The 19,312-nt window shown below is 38.8% G+C and overlaps 1 protein-coding gene across 1 annotated transcript in view; it reads left to right on the plus strand.

Moving 5' to 3' along the window:
• Nucleotides 1-19,312, plus strand: part of TRDN (triadin) — a 236,943-nt gene that overhangs the window by 138,104 nt on the left and 79,527 nt on the right. The window contains 2 exon segments of the mRNA XM_042796218.1: nt 5,530-5,565; nt 8,486-8,539. Coding sequence (XP_042652152.1) covers nt 5,530-5,565; nt 8,486-8,539 — 90 coding nt within the window.

Here is a 19,312-nt window from a genome sequence, read left to right on the forward strand (position 1 = left end):
TGTTCATTCCTAGTTTGAATTCAAAATTGATCCTTTTAGCCTGTACAGATAAGATAAAAGTCTGGTCATATTAGTTTAAATATTTGGTGTTTTTAAATAAAATAATTTTTTTAAGTTTTACTGTATTTTAATCTTTTTCAAGAAGCAGTAAAAGAAAACCTGTTCATTCACCTGGGAAGTGTGGAGCTTGTACAAACATGCTTGTTTTTTGAGAATACAGACCAGAATAAAACTGTCTTCAAATATCTCCTGAGAATAACTGCAAAAGGGTGCTTCACAGTCCTTCACAGCTGACAAATTATTTTGTTAGTATGGTACTTAGCCTTTTAAAGTCTGTTGTAGGTGCTTGCAAAAAAGCCCATGGCTAGCATTGTTAGAGGTAACCAAAAACTTTGGATTGCTCAGTATTTGGGTGGTTTATATAAGCCCTTTAAGAAGACCTGAATATCAAACATGTCCTCAATAACTTCTGAAAAATTGATTGCTTCAGATTGGGTACAAAATTACCAAAAGTATCAGTTTTTGAGGTCTTATGTCTGTCGTCGTTTGAGCCTGGTCAGCAGCTAAACGCCAGGCAGTCGCTCACCCACCCTCCCCCCCGTTGGGAATGGGAAGGGAATCGAAGGGGCAAAGGGAGACGCGTGGGTTGAGATAAAAACAGTTTAATACCAGTGACAGAATAACACACTGACAGCAGTATCAGCGGGTAACGTACCATACAGCTGCTCACCACCCGCCTGCTCCCGGCCGGAGATCCCCAACACAAAGGCCCCACAGCCACACTCCCAGAAGTGAGAGCCCTTCCCGGCCCTCTCCTGCCTTTATATGGTGAGCATAATGTAAATGATATGGAATAAGGGGTGGCTACTGTCCTGGTTGGGGCTGGCCTAGAGCTCCCGTTGGTCTGGCAGCGGGAGGAGCTGCAGCCCCCTGAGACCCCAGGGGCTCCCCAGGCCCCAGTGCCCTCACCTGTGTGCGGGGGCGGGGGGAGCACAGCTGGAGGGCTGGGCCCCGATTGGCCGATGGTCCATGTCATGTGATACTGTGCTCACTATATAAAGGCAGGAGTGAGCTGGGAGGGGCTGCCACTTCCTGGGAGTGCTGCTGTGGGGCCTTTGTGTTGGGGATTGCCAGGTGGTGAGCAGCTGTATGGTACATTGCCCATTGATACTGCTGTCAGTGTATTATTCTGTCACTGTTATTAAACTGTTTCTATCTCAACCCGCAAGTCTCCCTTTCCCCTTCCGATTCCCTCACCTTTCCTAAGTGGGGGGAGGGTGGGTGAGCGACTGCGGGGCGTTTAGCTGCTGACCAGTCTCAAAAGATAACATGTCCTATAGTAAGTCTACTAAAGGGGAGTTTTTTGTTGTTTTACAGTGTTGTAGAAGTGGAGTTTTTCTTGAAATTAAAATGCATTCCTTGTTGTTGGGTATCAAATAGTTCTGTCACCAATACCAAGGACAGTCACAGTGCTTTTGGCCATACTACTGGTCAATGCTGCTAGAGTGCCCAGACTGTTGTTTATGTGTTATATGGGTCCTAATGAAGTTATATGGATTCCAAGTGTAGGCATCATTCTTGTGTTATACATTTGACTTTCCTGTTGCCAGACTTCAGAAGTAAAGTTTTAAAGAGAAAATAGCCTAAAGCTCTGGAGATTATACTTCCTAGGCTGATTGGCAAAGATGTGTTTGAGATAATGTTCACACATTGTCTAACATTGGTGTCTGAAAAAAGTTAGTTTCTTCTGGAAATTCCTCTTCTTAACTAACTTCAAAAACCAGACCCACCAAGAGGCCAGAGAGCTTGATTTTCTTTTTAAGAAAAAGACATAATGACTATAAGAACACAATGTAATATACACTGTGTTGCTGTCCTGGGTTGAGTGAGTGGTGGAGTTTTTTGGTGGCAGGGGAGGGGGCTATCGGGGCGGCCCCCTGTGAGAAGCTTCTCGAAGCTCCCCCAGCTCCAAGCCAGCTCCACTTCTGTTTGGGAAATTGAGCCAATCGGCTGCACCTCTGCGATAATGTGTTTAAGAAGGGACGTGGTGACGGGCAGGGGGACTTGTGAGGAGGAGTTGCTGCAGCTGCATGAACACCAAGGTCAGTGGAGAACAGAGGAAGAAAGGAGGGGGGAGGTGTGCTGGAGCAGAGACCCCCCTGTATCCTGTGGTGAGACGGCAGGGCGGCCCCCCCCTGCCACCCATGGAGGTCTACAGTGGAGCAGACACTGATTTACAGCGTGTTGTTCCTGCCCAGATGATCAAGGTTCTGTGCCCGAAGAAGGCCAGGGTCTCATGGGAAAAGGCAGCCCCCTCTGCTGTAATTCAGCACTGGGAGGATTGCAGCACGTGGGGGAGTCCCACGCCAGAGCAGCTCGGGAAGGGCTGCAGCCGTGGGAGAGAATCCAGTCAGAGGAAGTTGGTGACCCATGACAGAGCAGTGTGGGGAACACTGCGGCCCGTGGGAGGAATTCAAGTCAGAGAAAGTTTGTGGAGGACTGTGTCCTGTGAGAGGGGGACCATGATGGATCAGGGGGTAACAAGTTTTGGACACTCCCCTCACCGAACATGAAGGAAGTGGCAGCGCTGACTGCACCCCCCATTCCCTGCCCCTGCGCCACTGGGGGAGGAGGTAGAGATATCGGGAGCAGAGCTGAGCCCGGGAAGAAGGGAGGGGTGGGGGGAAGGTGTTCTCAAGATGTGGCAATGTTTATCACTGTCCTACTCTGTTATGTGTTGTTAGTGTCTGTAATAAATGTATGTTCTTTTTTTCTTCCCCTAACGAGTCTGCCTTTTGCTCGTGATCATAAAAGGGGGATTTTTCCCCATCCCAGTCCTATCTTGAACCCCAAGCCTGGCTCTCTGTCCCTTCTCATTGCCGGAGGGGAAGGAAGACAGAGCTGCTGCATTGTGGTTGGCTGTCAATCAGGCCCAAACCATGACAGTTGCCCAACCACACTCCTGTGGTTTAAAAGTTAAACCCTAGACCTGTGTGAAACAAAAATGAATGAGGCAAAATGCTCATTGATTTAAATTACACTAATATAACTCATTGTTCTATTAATTTTTGGTATTATTCTCATTTGAGTTGTTTAGTTTCATTCTATTTGTGCCCTATAGCAGGTAATCACATCTAGGGACTTCAGAAGTTCTGATCAGTTTTCTGTCCTTCTGTGAGAACTACCAATTGTTAAGTTCTTTGCAATTACGTCATTTATTTCAGTCAGCTGTGAGGAGCCTAGATGTAAAAGCTATATACCTTCAAAGGAAAGTCCATTGTTCAAGGTCCTACAAAACCTCCTCTGGACAATTTTCCGTAAATCCTTTCAGCCTAGTTGCATAAGTATGGTTTTAGAAATCAAACTTTAGGCACCTTGGCTTGAAAGAATAACCTAAGAGTAAAAATATTTACATTTTCATGTCAACATGTGCTATTGGAATAAACTATTGGTAATTTTTCTGTTCTTAAAAAAAATCAACAAAAAAACCCTACCCCAAATACACCAAATTATAAGATTTTCTTACTGGAAACATTTTCCAGATATTTACTCAGAATCTACTATATGTTATGTATTTCAGATGATGAAAAAATACGTTGAGCCTTTTAACATAAATTATGACTCTAAAATAGATTGAAGTATTTTGTCCTAATAAATGATGACTTCTATGAAGAAAAGGAAAGAGAGAACTTGAGGGCTTTATTTAGATCCAGTCTGTTATTGTAAATGATGGTGCCAATTTATTTAGTTTTTTATAACCTCCAGCAATAGGAGATTATTGTGATAAATGATTCATATCGCTGCAATATATACCTCTTAAAATTTCCATATCTGGCAGCTAATAGGCACTTCCTGAAGGCTTCAATAGGCTCCTTAGCCAGATAACGTGGCTGAAAACTGCCTCATGATTAATTTCATCTAAATGTGGTAATTATCATACTTTGAAGTAATGCCTGCAAAACATGCTTTCACAGAGAGTTAGTGGAAGCTGAGGATTAACCTAGAAACATTTCAGTTCAGAGCAGCATATCACCCAAAAAGAAATGTATTTTCCTCTGAATTTTTCAAGACTTTTTATTAGACTACTTGGCAGTCATTTTCATTAACTTATCTCATATCAACTTCTTCACAGCAATGTAGAGAGCAACAGAAACTGAAGTAACTTTGTATTATTATCGGTAATGGGATAGTCTTGGTTTTGCAAGCTACTTATTTTGGCAGCTTCTGTCCTGAAACATTTGTTGTATTAGTGTTTAAGAGCACAATTAATTTATCATTCATATATGTTGTGGACAAAAGAATTATCCTGCCTATATACTGTGCATACTATAAATTATCAGAGAGGATGTTCATTTCCTCATGGACACCCAGGGGAATAACTTCTACCACTACTCTATGCATCTCTCTCCTCCCTGTCTCACAGGACCTCCATGAACCACTTCTTAGTTGTACAGGTGAGACTAGTGAAAAAGGTATGTAAGGCTCCAAGTGTGGTTATAAAAATGGCTGATTTCTGTACCCAGCTAAAAGCCCTGAGGTAGAATAGCATCAAAAATTATAATGGAGAGAGAAGCTATCATTGAGTATTTCCTTCCATTTACATCTGATTAGTAAAGGTTCCAAATCTTCTGTCAGCCATCAGAAAAGTCCTAGAAGAAGTGGCACAAAAATTCCACCTTAACTGAAAATGAGACTGAACATCTTAGTTAAGTCACCCTGGTAGGCTACCAGGCAATGCTGTATTTTGATATACCCAAGTTATATTAATTTTATTTAAATCAACCAGAGACAGATTTTTGCCTCTTACATGGTCTATATGCAGGATTGACTGAATTTTTTCAGGGTCATATGTTATTCCACACTGGCTCAATTTTGATAAGTCATATATGTGCTCATTTTTAAAAACGTGAAAGAAATGCACTATCTTGAACTTCAGTTGAACATTGGCAAAAGTTTGGAGAAGCCAGGATCTTTCCTCCAGGATAGATTGGAGGGATAGCTTGGGTTCTGTCTGGCTGTCTCCTCTTTAGCTGTAAATCTTCCATTTGTTTTGGCATGTGGGAAATACATGACAGCTGGAGTTTTGGCTAGGTGTTATGTGGAGCCTTCCTAACTAGGCCTCGATTGTATGGTTGTCAACAATTGTAATAAAAGAATGCCTTTCATTAGACGTCTCTATACTTAGGCTCTTAACGCATCTTCCCTTGCATTTCTGCTACCTGACAATGTGCATGTGGTGAGCAACCGTGTCTCAGCCAGTATATGTAAATCATGGTAATGTAATCACATGTTAAATCTCATAGATTATTATACCAAAATTAAACAAAAATGTTAATGTTCACACAGGTTTTGTTACATTTACACTCGAGGTCAAATTAGTGCAATTATACCATGAAACAAAAAGATACACTGCGTCATTCAAATGCACTTTTCAGCAAATAAGCTGTTTCACCTCTAAAGCACGCACTGCTGTTTTCTACCTGTAATCCTTCCTGTATTTTTATGCGTATGTGGTTTTTTATCTTACAGATAAAAAAGAAGCTGCTGTGTCCAAAGAACTCAAAAGTAAGAAACTACTGTGCTATAGATTATGATCTCTTTTATATGTCATGTATTTTTTTAACAGCATGTTTCAACAATCCAAAATTTTATTGAATTGTTGAAAATACAAAGGAAGTAGCTACACCATTTATAATTGAAAAATGACATGTTTAGACTTCAGCTGCCTCCTACTTTTTAAATTCATTCTTATCCTACTTCTAATTCCACACTCCTCTTAGTGAATGACAGTTTTGCCTTTCCCTCTTTCCTATCACAGTCTTCAAAAACAAAGTTTCATGGGGAAGGAAATGTCAAATGAGGTCTCAGTTCAATGTGCTCTCAAGTGGCAGCAATTTTGGTAAATGTGCTGAGAAGACTGAGAGTCAAACATGCTGGGGACCACCAAATTTATCTTCACAAATGCAAAACACAGGCCCTGCCTATCTAGTTAATTCATATTCAGACAGAGAGACTTCTGAGGCAGAAGAGAGGCAGGGGTTGGGCTCTTCTGCATAAATAACCAAAAAAAGCCCTAAGAGCGTAATATTGTTAACAAGGGGACTCTTATGCCTTCCTTTTCTACAAATTTACAAGCATCAGTGCCTCAACACAGTAAGAATAGTAAGACAGTTTCACTGGTAAGACTTCATCTGCTGAAATCTCTGTTCTGAAATTATGGTATATAAGAAAAATTAGGAAAACTATGGGGCTTCAAAATCTCATTCAAATTCATGATTAAAGAATGAACTGACTCCCACCTCCATATATGATCTTTCCCGACCTGCATGGCAGAATAATGCCCTGTCATCCTCAATTTTGCAGGAATTTATTAAAAGATTTCTTTTGGCAATCAAGAAAATCTTATACATTGACTCACTACACAAATTTTGCAGAAATATTGAACAAAAGTTTCAATGGATTTACTTCACAAATAATGTCCTGTTAGTAAATTAACTGCTTGTTGCAAGCAGGTCTTAAGGTATCTATTCATTTGGGCATGATTCCTCTCAGGAGAGAACTTCCCAGCAGCTCTCACAGTAAAACTTCCCACCTCCATCACATGAGTGAAATTTGCAGGGTGACATTTTCAGCTGAAACTTGTTCACATAAAGGTGCAGAGTCATAAGCACTTAAATAATTTGTGAATTATAAACTAAAAAGTGTATGCTTACAAAAGGAAGTTTAAAACATTTGGCACATTTGTTTCAATGCTACTGAAAAATTAAATAAAAAAAAAAGTATATAAGGTTTTGGTCAATCATATGCTTCATTTTAAATTATTTCCTCAATTTAAATTATTTCAGTTGCTCAGAAACAAATCTTGATAGAACAAAAAGAATCATAGCTCAATTTATTTTCACAGATTTACAAACAAAAGTGAAAAAAAGTCTCACTGGCCAGCAAACTGAGAGCTCAGAAGGGAATAAATGTAGGAGTCCTGCAGTTTTGTATTAAATCCATCTTGTCATTTGTAGAATGTGTGTGGGACCTCTTGTTTCTTCTGCATGAACAGGTGCTCAGAAAAGTAATACTAAGTAAATTCTTCTTCAAGGTTTTTTATCTATTTCCCTGAAGGAGGGGCAAGCACCAGAAGTAATTACAGTGCTGTGATAATAGCTAAGTTAGGATATAATTATTTGTTACAGGCTTCTAAATGGATGGAAACAAGATAATCCCACACATGCAAACTATATTTTGTTTTCATTTTGTTTCACAAGGTGATATGATGCATCTTTTATGAACTTCTCAAAAGACTGAAGGGGAAGAACTCAAAATTACGTTCCTGATTTAGCCATATTATTTTTCTTTGTAATAACACAGTGACAGATGTGAAGGATTAACTAACATTTTTTTGGCATTCTGTAATTCAGATTGTGATTAAAATGATTAATTATTTCCTCTCACAATATGGAAATGTGAATTTTAAGTTAGAGGATCTTCTAGTTGATATAAAAAGTCCATTATGAAAATTGGTGGAGTTTAGTTTATGGATATTTGTTAAATTATTTTGGCTTACGTACAGTCTGGTTTAGTAGTTCCTCAGGATAAAAGTGATTAACTAAACATGTGTAAAGAGTAAATAAATCCAGTAGGCTAGTTAGGTTCTTCTCTCCAGGACTGAGATTCTCCAAGTCTGTTTGGGGATGCACATTTTGGACCTTCATTCTGCAAGGAAATATCCTACCTCAGCAAAGAGAGGGTAGTGCAAATGTTTCAAGGAAACACAAAGAACAGAACTACAGTTAAACATCGCGAGAAAGCCAGTTTCTCTGCTAGGAGAACCCAGCATTTGTTCTTTTAAGTGCAGGACCAAACATGAATTTGTTCTCCCAAAGCTCCTCCTTTCCTTCGGGTGAAGAGAGGCATGTCTGTGAATGTACTTTGCAGAAGTATCCTGATTTCAGCATTTCTCATCAGGGAGAAATTCAGATTAGGGAAAAGGATGCAACCTTGAATAGCTGTGCAATCCCACGAAGCACTGCTGCTGCATTCACAGCAGTGAATCCTCGCCAGCTGCTGTAGGCTGGTTCAGGACCTTCTGCTCTCTAAGCTGTGAGATCAAACGCAGAGGCTCCCAGCCCATAGCTGCTGCCTGAGTGGTGAGGCCATGCCCAAACCCCTAGAAACCTGCTTTGCTCTGCTTAGCCAATAGATATTGAATTGCTAGACAGAAAAAGCTAAAAAGTTATTCAGTGCCTAATGGCAGGAGTTTGCTAGCCCTTCAGCTGGTTATTTTGTTGATGTCTTTGAGTTTATTGAAGGAAGCTCAGCTTTTTTCTCTTTGGGTAATCACTTTGTCTAACTCATCAGTGAAAACACTGCTACAGGCTGTACCTCTTTAGAAACCTTTCCTCAGGTTTCTGTTTTTTTTTTTTTTTTTTAAGATTTAACACTTTGTAGTAATTGGTTACATTTGGTTTTTTTTTTTTTTTTTTTTTTTAAGAGCCAGCAAAAGCTCCTGCAGCCAAACCAGCCACTAAAAAAGCAGCAGCACCAGGTAAAGGAGTAAAATGTTCACATTCGATGTATTTCTTATATTCTTGAACCAGTTTATTGCATCATAGCACCATCTGCTGGATTATATGAAAGCCACTGTTTTGGGTTTTGTCTGCTCTAAATTATTGTGATAATTTGTGTGTGAAACCTTTGCTAAGAACAAAACCATTTTGCATTGATCTCTAACATTATGGTTGCTTTTTGTCATCCCATGGCAGATATCAGATGTCATATTAGGCTATTCTGCAGGGCTAGAGATCAAAAAATGAATCTGAACGTAGAGTGATTTTAAAAAAAAATATTTACAGAAATTAGTTTCCATGTGAAGCTATAGTCAAGCCCTTTGAGAAGAGGATATCGTTTTTCAAAGTGCCAGCCTTACAGGAGGCTTTCAAAAATTAAGCTTTTAGACAATCATATATATGCATTGAAAAAACAAGTAAGCTTTTTTTAAACAAAATAATGGTACAAATTCATATCTGAATTTAGATTGAATTGTAAAAATCTACTACTTTTTATTGATTTCCAATATCTTCTGTTTCCCAGACATCTTCAAAACTGTCACATTGCATTTCTGCTTAATTTAATAAAATCCAATATAATGAATAACAACCTAAATATTCAGGATACTTGTAGTTTTACTACATTTTAAATTAACTAACAGGAAAAAAAAGGGAATTCCCATTTGAAAATGTGAGAAGCATAAACCCATAATATTATTCTACTCTATAGTAGGGTGGCCAATGCTGTACCAGGCTCTGTGCTGCTGAGCTGTGCCTGGTGCTGGCATCACAGGAGTGGCCAACCCACTTCCTCCTCTGCGTCTTGCTTCCATCTGATCCCACTGTCTGTGGCTATGTGGATCTATGTCAATCTGGGACCTTTTTCTCTCTTCTTTCTTTTTTTTTTCTTATAAGATAGTTTTCTTGCTGTCTTTCTTGAATTCAGACCTTTTCAGTCTCTATCCGAGAGATTTCTTCCACTAAGTAAGAGAATAATAAGTTGTACCAGCAGGGGATACTGGGAATTGGTCAAGGACCGGTGCAAGCCAGGAACATCTTCTGTTGCCACAAAAGGGCTGGAAGCCTGAATTGCAGTTGATATAGGCTATCATAGGGCATATTGTACAGCTGCACATTGTACTGCGTGTAGCTGGCCTAAGAAGTGTCATTTCCCTGCTGATGCTCCCAGTCCTTGCCTGCTCTGTTTGTTTGAGGCTGTGTAATCCACATTATTGTTGTGGTTTAGAGCTAAAAACTGTCCTAGAAATATGTGTGTGTGTGTGTGTGTCATGGTGTTCAGTCTGGATCATTTCAGTAAGTCTGGCTCCACAAACATTTATGTCTATGTAACTGATAATTTCTTAAAGCAGCTTTGTTGCCAAAGTGTGTTGTATAGTTAGACCCTTACATGTCTCGACAGTACACTGCAGAAATCGTTATGTTAGAACCATATGCTTATAATTAATTCATTCCACCTGCTTGCATCCAATATTTGTGTTCATTTTTGAAAAATATTCCAGTGAGTCTGCTTGTTGGCAAGAATGGTGATGACAGTAATCTGCTTAAGATAAAGAAAAGGGGAAAAACTGGCATGGCTTCTTATGGAAAAATAAAATGAGTTTATATGTTCTGACACATTTCTAAATATCTAGTTTGCCTTAAAAGAGATAAAGAGCAGTAAGCTTTGACTTCTACATTTTTCTTTACCCTCCTCTCTGAAAATTAATTTACCCCCGGAATAACTCACCATAGCAAAATATTAAATATGCTTGTTTGGCAACATTGTAACTAGACTGCTGCCCATTAGCACAGTAAATTAAATACATTATCCAATTTCATATTTCATTTTCTTCCACATATCTTATTACACCACACCCTATTCCCCAGAATACCTTAAACTGAAGGTTTAGTCCTATTAATGGACTGAAGTGACTGAGGGCACAGCTGGTCATCTTCCAGTGCTTCTACATCACATATGTTCCTGGACTTAATGTCACTGGTGAAGAAAACCCTGCTTAATACACCGTGAAATATTTTTATCTCCATATATTTGTGCATGAAAAGCAAAGAAAGTGAATGTGGAATTTTGAAGTCTGAGAGCTGTGTCTGGAAACTGATGGCTGCTCTTAGGAAACCAGCTTCAGTGAATATCTGTTACTTGATTTTCAAAGTGGGTATTTTCAAATGTAGTGCTTTCTCAAAAAAAATTACCTCTCTGGCAACCATCTGAAACTGGCCTGGAGAGCATAGTATCTGGCTTTAAAGCAAAATAGTTTCACAGATATATGCAAGTGATGCTATTCTGAAGGGAGAAACCAGAGCTGAAGATATTTCAAGACACTAGTCTTCTCCAGTTATACTGTTTTATGATGTCCTAACCCAAACCCTGCTGCAACTTCTGCTTTCAACATGGTGCTTCACCTCTCCAGCTGTGCCAGGAGGACACGTCTGGGAGTGACCTAGCCTTGCAAAATATCTGTCTATCACTTTTCCTTGAGGAGGGGCTCATGTTTCTTTCACAGGATTTCCTCAGGCATCCCTCTTTGTGCTGGGCCCAGTGTATTCTCTGGAGGGTTTCTCAGCCCCTGGAGTGTAGGTGCTGAGCACCTGCCTCATCCTGCCGCCCTCTGGTAGGATGGGCGACTGGGAGGGAAACCTGCCCCTCGCCCCCCATCCCCACGGAGCCTCAGCTGGGAAAAGCTCCCTCACCATGCCGGGTGCCGAGCCCCATGGCTATCGATAATTCTCTGCCAGGTCCTGCTGTCCATGTGTCAGTTGTGGGGCACAGACGCATCATGCCTCCGCTTGGTGAGTTTGCTGGGTCTGTTTTGGCATTGAAAGGAAAGCAAGTGGGTTGTGGTGCAGGGCAGGGAAAGGAGCACAAGGCTCAAACCATGCAGGGAGCGTTGGCGGCCAAATTAGCAGAAGGGTGACTGGGATCCCCAGTAGGCAGCAAGAAGCCTCGGTGCCACTGAGCCCTGCACGCTCCTAAGGGATGAGAGGGTCAGGGATGAGAACAGCTCATCTGTGAATCCCTCTCATGAGATAATCTCAGATTATAGGCAACATTCCTGCACCTTCTTTAAGCATCAGTAATAGTGCTTTCCCCTGATGGTTCTCCTGATTTAAAAATCAGCTCTAACTCTTTTCAACACTGTAAAAATTAATTCCTAATTGCAGCTTAGAATTTCCCTGGAATGGTCTTGCAATTTTTAATTTAATTTTACAGTATGTTTAACAGAGTTTGTGCTGTCACTTAACTGCCTAATTACTGAATTTTAATGCCTAATTGTTCCCATCTTCCTTTCCGCACACATGCAAAAAAAATCCTATTCATGGCTCCCTTTGGGTTTATAACAGAAATATCATTTTCCCCTTGAAAATCAATGAAATTTAGTTGAGACCCAGAAAGAATAAAATAAGTATGACAGACAAATAACCAATTTTAAGTGCTTGGATGTCAGTTGAGTCCAATCTCTCAAACTGACTGTCAGTTGTGCTAGAATCATTACTATTTCATTATGACTCTGATTTTTCCACTGCTGGTAAGAAGCAGAAAGAAAGAGAAAAAAAAAAACAAAAAAAAAAAAAAAAAAAAAAAAAAAAAAACAAAACAAAAAAAAAAAACCAACAACATTATATAGGAAATGAGTTCATGAGGTAAATACAGAATATTGGAACACAGGCTATACTGAAAAACCTCGTCAGAGGATCAGTGGAAGAGGTTCAAGTTGCTCTGCCTAATGCAGGAAGAATTACTGGTTCTACTGGTAATGAGCTGTAATTACGTAACAGACAAATGATTTTAATTCTTGGTTCAAGGTGAACAACAGCAACTAAAATGGCAGCAGGAAAGAATCTTTATAGTTGCCATATGGTATAACCAGTGCTATTGTACTTAAAAAGGAAGAAATAAAACAACATTTATGGGACAGCAGGTATGAATTGAAATGGAGGAAAGGTTTATTAAGGAGCTGAGCTCATTTCTTGTCTTTTAATTATGTCTTTTAATAGGACACAAGTACATAGAAAGAATGTTAAAATCATGTAAATGTTACAAAAGTTTAATAAAATCAGCATGTCCACTGAAGAGTTTACCAACACTGTGGAATGGGCAAAACTATCATGGATTCTTTTTCAGGCTTCTCACAGTCAGGTAGCTCTCCTGAGTCACATGTCAGGGTGTATTTTACTTACAACACTACATCCCCTGCATCATCCATCCACCTACTTATGATCTTCTTGTGTAGATGTATTGCCCAAAAGAAGAGACATCAGAAACCAGTGTAAATTGGATGTTACCCCCGTGTAAGAGCTTTTGGAAAGAGGAAAATGAGAGGAACAGTGTTTCTTTCTCTTTCCCACTGTATGTGGACATAGCCCTAGTAGAGTCTGCCATCCTGCAATCTCTTCAGGATCTTCTGAGTGAGCTTACGTGCTCTGAAATTTCTCTTTATAAACAGCCACTGCCCTTGGTTAACATCTCTGCATATATTTATGTGGTACAAGTGTTACCAAGAAAATTCTTCTGGTAGCTGGAATAGTCTGTTAAGATTTTTAGTCCCTGAAGTTAACTCTCTCAGACTTTTTCATAATGTAAGCAGACATTTTCAGGGTTTATTTTATGTGTTTAAAGTTTAGCTCTTCGGGAACAAATGATAGAGGTAACTTACTGCATGCATAAGGATAGGCTTTGTGGTTTATTTCCACATGAAATAAATCTTCACTCAGGCATCACGTGTTTATGCAGAGTAAACAAAATAATGAAACCCTACCTGTATTAATTTTGCTGCTCAGGGTCCTTCGGTTTATATCCAGGATCATTCTGTAGTCCTTTTGAATCACAGAGGCTTTCTTCTCAGTCCAGTTTAGCATAATTCTTCCTCTCTTTAATTCACCTTAACTCTTTGGAAAGTTAAATATTGTATCTTCTCTGACTTATTCAGTTACTTTCTGGTTTTAAGGGGAGAGTTATAGGTTTTTCTGTCTTTGAACAGTAGGTGGAAATTATCTGATCTCAGTCCCCAGCAACCTGCAGAAGGATAGGAAAAACAGGGTCTTGGTCCTCACCTGTTTGTCCAGGAGAGCTTCTGCTTGACTTCGTGAAGCCTCGCAGCTGGCTCTGCTCCTGGTCTGCCAGAAACACACCGTACCCTCAGCAGCCACCACCACGCTGCTATTGCAGTAGTCCATCACTCAACTGCTTCTTAATATCTGCAGAAATGTATTATGTGGCTGGAGACAAATTTTCAGTCACTGACATTTTGATTCCAGCTCAAATCTGAGAAAATATTGCAGACTAGGAGGTCTTAAATTGTCTGCAGGATTATGTAATCTGGATCATTATCTAACTCTGAATGGGAATGGAGAAATGAATTCTTGATTTATGTGACAATATACACCATCAAAGGGGAAGAATTTTCCAATGTTACAAGATTTTATTTTACAACCTTGAATTCTTTGCGTACAGGATTTATTTAAATGGAGCATGAAATAACTTATTTCACACTAAACTTTCTAATCTGAAATCCAGTTTTTATTCACCAATTTTTAAAATCTTTTTGAATAAATGGCCTAGAATTCAGGATATTTTTGTTACTTTTCCTAGGATGTTGAAATGCCCAGTCTCATACCCTGTCATACTACTGTTGCATATATATATTCCTTAAAGTATCCTGTTTCAGGATCATACAGAATTAAAATAATTTCCTATACTTTGTTTCACATCATAGTGAATTGTGAAGATACTTGTACTAAAATAGCAGCCTTGTTCTTTTTTTTTTTTTTTTTTTTATTAACAGATATTATTAAATGCCACAGCCCAGTCTATACAACGCAGCAAAGTACTGTTGTAGTACTAACACAAAAATGGCATTACTTTAAGAGTAAGGCAGGGGGAGCAAGTTAACTACAAAAAAAGAAATTATTTAATACATGAAAGTAACAAGAATCAGAATAAAATAGGGCCAAAATTAAATGCTATTTAAATAAAAATCAGAGCCAAAAGGATTATTTAAGTGTTCACTCTTTATGGAAAAATGCATTTTAAGGTGTTTTGTTCTGAGGCTGGCAGTCTTTCATAGCCCTGAAGTTGTTTCATGATTTAAGTGCATTTTTGGCAAGAATTGGGCCCAATTTCAGCAAAGCACTCAACATATCTTTAACTCTATCTTGAGTCAGCAAAGCATTTAAGTGCGTGCTTAAGCTTTGTTGAGTCCACACTACCACACGCACTAAGTATATAATTACCTCCCCAGTCATTAGTCTTTTGGAAGACCACCTTTTCTTTGCTAGAAAGTGAATAAATGGGCCTCATCTTGACCATTGAGATCATTATGAAAATGGCACTTGATTTTCAGGGGTACAGTGGTGTGGACTAGAGTTTTCTATTACGTATATTACTATACTACATCTACAATTTATTATGTTCTTGAATGCAGCAGTGCTATCTTTTAGAGAGAGAGCAAGTGGAAACACAATATGCTTTACTATGATGTTTCTTAAATACAGATTTTCTCACATCATCATACAGGTCTACTTCAACTACATATTTGAAAGTTTCTGTATTAAGGAATTGCAGTCCAGTATCATAAGTATAAAACAAGTCATTATCAATATACAGTAACAGTTTAGTCTGCAGTGTGACACAAATAAACTAATGAGTTTTTTCTCTTCTATAACAGCTGCTTGGAGTGCCCAAGTTTGGAGCTTTACATATTCCATAAATGCTGGCTTTATTTCATGTATACAGTAGACTCTTCTACATTTTATTGTCTGAGCAACACACTTCTAGCACCTTCTGTCAATGTCCTCCTTCATGATGCTGCCTCTGCAAATACATTCTGAAGAAGTTGCTTGTCCTAGTTAAGGCAGTCAAAGAAGCCTTTCAAAATACTTAAAACACACGATCGCTTGATTTGTGGTCTGAGAGGAAGTATACCAAAGCTTTTGCTCGCTCTACCCTACTCCTTTGGACTAAGAGACATCAGTAGCTAGCTCTAAGTCAGGTGCTACATTTAGAGCTCCTTTTCTAAGTTCAGTAATTTTTAATTAAATTTATTTCTTTAGCATCCCATTGCATTAATTTTTATCGTCTAATATTTTTGTTACTGAATTAAATAATTTAATCTGCACATCATGTTTGCTTAATGACAGGGGAAACCTAGAACTGATAGTTCAAAGTTTTCTTTCTCTTCTGAAATGTCTGTCCAGACTCATATTCTCAATGAGTTGCAGAGCTTGAAGCAGAAGTCCTTCCTTTGTCAAAAGAAGGTGAAGTATGAGCAAGTAGTAATGGCTGAGTGCCATCCAAGCTATGACCACTCTCAGTGGGTATGCTCTTGTCATAAATCAGTTACAAAGTAATATGACTCATTCTACCACACAGCAAGAGATTATTAAGAAAACTGAGATACTTTCACTTTGCTGTGGTCTATGAGCATGTGTATAACTGCTACACCTTATCTCATGCTCAGTAATTTTTATCATGTTGCTTGTTGCCCTCCTTTGAGAAGTTCCATCTGGAGTGATGTAGAAATACCTTCCCAGAAGTACTCTTCATTCAAATAGATGTGGTTCAACACAGGATTTTTCTAAATCCAATAGTGTCCTTCTACTCACGGGGGATTGACTGAAAATGCTTGCACCTGAGCAGCTTAGTCATAGTTTTCCAAAGGCTGGAAGTACTCTTCAGATCCTTGTTTAAAAGGAAATAAATGTTAAGCTTTTTCATAGGTAAAGATCTACTAGCAGATACTAACTCTCTGTATTAAAGTATCATGACATGTTTATAAATTACTTTTTTTTTTGCCACATGAGCCTTAACCTGAAAGCCCATGCCAGAAGTCCTAAGACTAGTGAAATTAATTTGTTCTTAAAACAAATTAGTGCTAATGATAGGCATTAATAATGGATTTTTTCACAAGGGCTCTGTTCATAACATGTAAGGTTTTTAGAGACAGTCCTTTTCAAGGGTAGTACATTAGTTTTGAACATAAGCAGTGCCCTAGTCAGAAATGTAGGATTAACCTATTTTTCTTTTTAAGAATTCTAAATTAAAAATATTTTTATTCAAATGGGAGTTAGTCATCTGTGCTGTATGAATACACCCACACTGTGTATTGGTTCTACTCCTGATGGGAAACCAGAGGACCCACACCCTCCCCTTCTCATATAGAAAAAGTGATGAAAATGTTGTTTTTCTTGGAGTGATCAGATATACTCTACATTTACATAAGTATGTTCTTCGAGAGTTTTGACTTGAGCAACTGATCTATTTGCATGTGATTTGAGTCCTCGGGGAGTGTTTTTCCTCTAAGAGGAGCTTTGCAATACTGACAGGACAGACAACAGAAATTTGCATTCTTTCAATTTCTTCCTTATGCCTGTTACTTTTCTCTTGATCACCCCAATTTTTTCAGAAACTAACAGAGCATTTCAGTCTCTGAAGAGGAAAAAGTACCTATCTGCTTTCTGAGAAAAAGCTTTGTCATTAGGCTCTACTATAATTATACTGGAACCTTGTGGAAAGAAGTTGCCTGCTTTCCCTCTGAATGAATACAACCTTCTATTCGAAAAACAGATGATAGACATTCTGCCTACTCAAGTATGAAAGGACAGATCCCATCAACCTCAAAGAACCATCTGAAATCTAATAACGACCCCACCTTCTAAGATCCACATCCCAGGGACAGTGCTCAATGTATTTTGATCATGATACTAGACTTGAATGAAGGTTTCTAGCAATCTTTATTCAAGTATGTGTACATAATATGGAAGATCGTGTACTGTTACAGCTATTTTGATATCAATATGGGTTTTTTTGGTTGTGTACACCTCTTGAGGAAGAGACAGAACCTGTTGACTTCTTTAAAAGATAAAGAAGGGTTTACTAAAGTATGTCTAGTTTAGCATCTCCCCTGTAATGACAGCAAAGCTGATATATAGTCATATGGGAAGATTTTGAAATCACAGATGTCTAGTTTGCCTTTGGTGAGGACTGACCACATCCATCCAAATTAGGGACCTTGACTAATTTGATACTATTTATCCTGTTACTAGCTTCCTCTCTGAGCATCAGACATGCATTCAAAATGGTGCAGGAACTGTGTTGAACAAGAAATGAGCTGTATTAAAATGAAGCTAATGCAAGTGTTTGAATATGAGGCAGCACCTCCATCTCCTCCCTCACAATTATTTATTTATATATTTTGTTAAGTGAAATTACCAAAGAGGACAGTATAACCCTAATCCTCTGCAGAAAAGTCTTTAAATTTTTTTGGTGGCTTCTACCTTATTCAGGAATCCTGAGGCATTTCTCAGTGGTGAAGACTTCTATCCTCAGTTTTGATGCTATTGCTTTCTAGCTGTGAAAAAAAGCTACTGACCCAATAGATTGGACTGAAAGTATTTGCATTTCATCCAGGCCTCTTCTCTTTCTTTTCTTTGCACAATGTTTTCCAAATTTTTCCCAACACAGTAGCAGATTTCTAACACAAAGATACTGATACAGAGAACTGTCGCCTACTTTCCTTTTCTTCACAAAAATCCATCAGAAAAAGTTTATTACCCACCTCAAATATGTTTGTTTAGGGAGGGGAGGGTATATATGTGTGGCATGATCTCCCCAAGTAAGGGGATTCCTTGGCGTGTTCTTATCCCAGAAAGAAAATTATTTGTCTAGTTCATTATATTTATAAATCAAAGTATATAATGACAGTGAGTTTTTCTACATTGAACCAGGAAGTAGAACAGCAGTCAAATATAACAGGACAAGTACTTCTTGGACACAGGAGAACTGGGAAAATCTTGTTTGATGCAAAACTTTCTAATGTGGATTATCTCAGGTCTAACAATGTGACTAAGCTCATATTGCAATCTTTCCCTTCAACAGAAGGGACTAAAGGGATCTTTTCTGTATCTAGCTGCTTATGTTCACAATATTCTTAATGAAAGCATATCTTGGAAAGCTTTACCGCCCTGACTCATTTGGTTTTAATTAACGAGCATGATATGAAGGTCTGAGAAGGGAAATGACAGGCATATAGCCCATAAAACCAGGATTACAAAACTGTAAGACCAGGTTAACTTTCTGCTTTCTAAGGATTTAAGTATTCAAGACACTACATGGAATATGACAACAGTACACTTCACTGAAATAACTGTGGTGAAATTTAAACAGTACAGAAAACACCATTTTTATGTAGCTAGAGTACAAACAAAATGGTGTTGGTTATTGAACATGTGGTGCTTACCACAGAACAGCAAATCCACTTGAAATGTCATTTATTTAAACTTTTCCCAATCTGTGTGAATCCATACACAAATTTTCTTTTTCTGAACACTTCTTGGACTTGAAAGCTTTATCTGATTAGGAGATAACACATGTGCACACACACACACACATACATATATGGGCACACATAGCTATACAAATTAGGATGGGCTATCAATTGTTGTCTTCTGGCAGATGGCAGAGGGTCACAGTTTGTGACTATCCATCCTGGTAGTAAAGTGAAGGTGCACCACAGCAAACATGCCAAATTAGATGCTTTTCAGCACTGTTTGTGCTTTAGGGAAGACTGTGTTTTACTGAAGAGCGACAGAGACATGTTCAGGTTCTCTTCTGTCTCCCACTTGCTGCAGGGGCGTCTAAGAGCATGTCCCTAGTAATGAAACAGAAACCATATTTATATGGTTTTATGGACACTTTATACATAAATTTGCCAATTTTCATGAAAAAGGAAAGCCACTTGTTCAAAACATCAGAGCTT

The sequence above is a fragment of the Tyto alba genome, unplaced genomic scaffold (assembly GCF_018691265.1).
Source record: "Tyto alba isolate M040663 unplaced genomic scaffold, T.alba_DEE_v4.0 Super-Scaffold_22, whole genome shotgun sequence".
NCBI classification, from domain to species: Eukaryota; Metazoa; Chordata; class Aves; order Strigiformes; family Tytonidae; genus Tyto; species Tyto alba.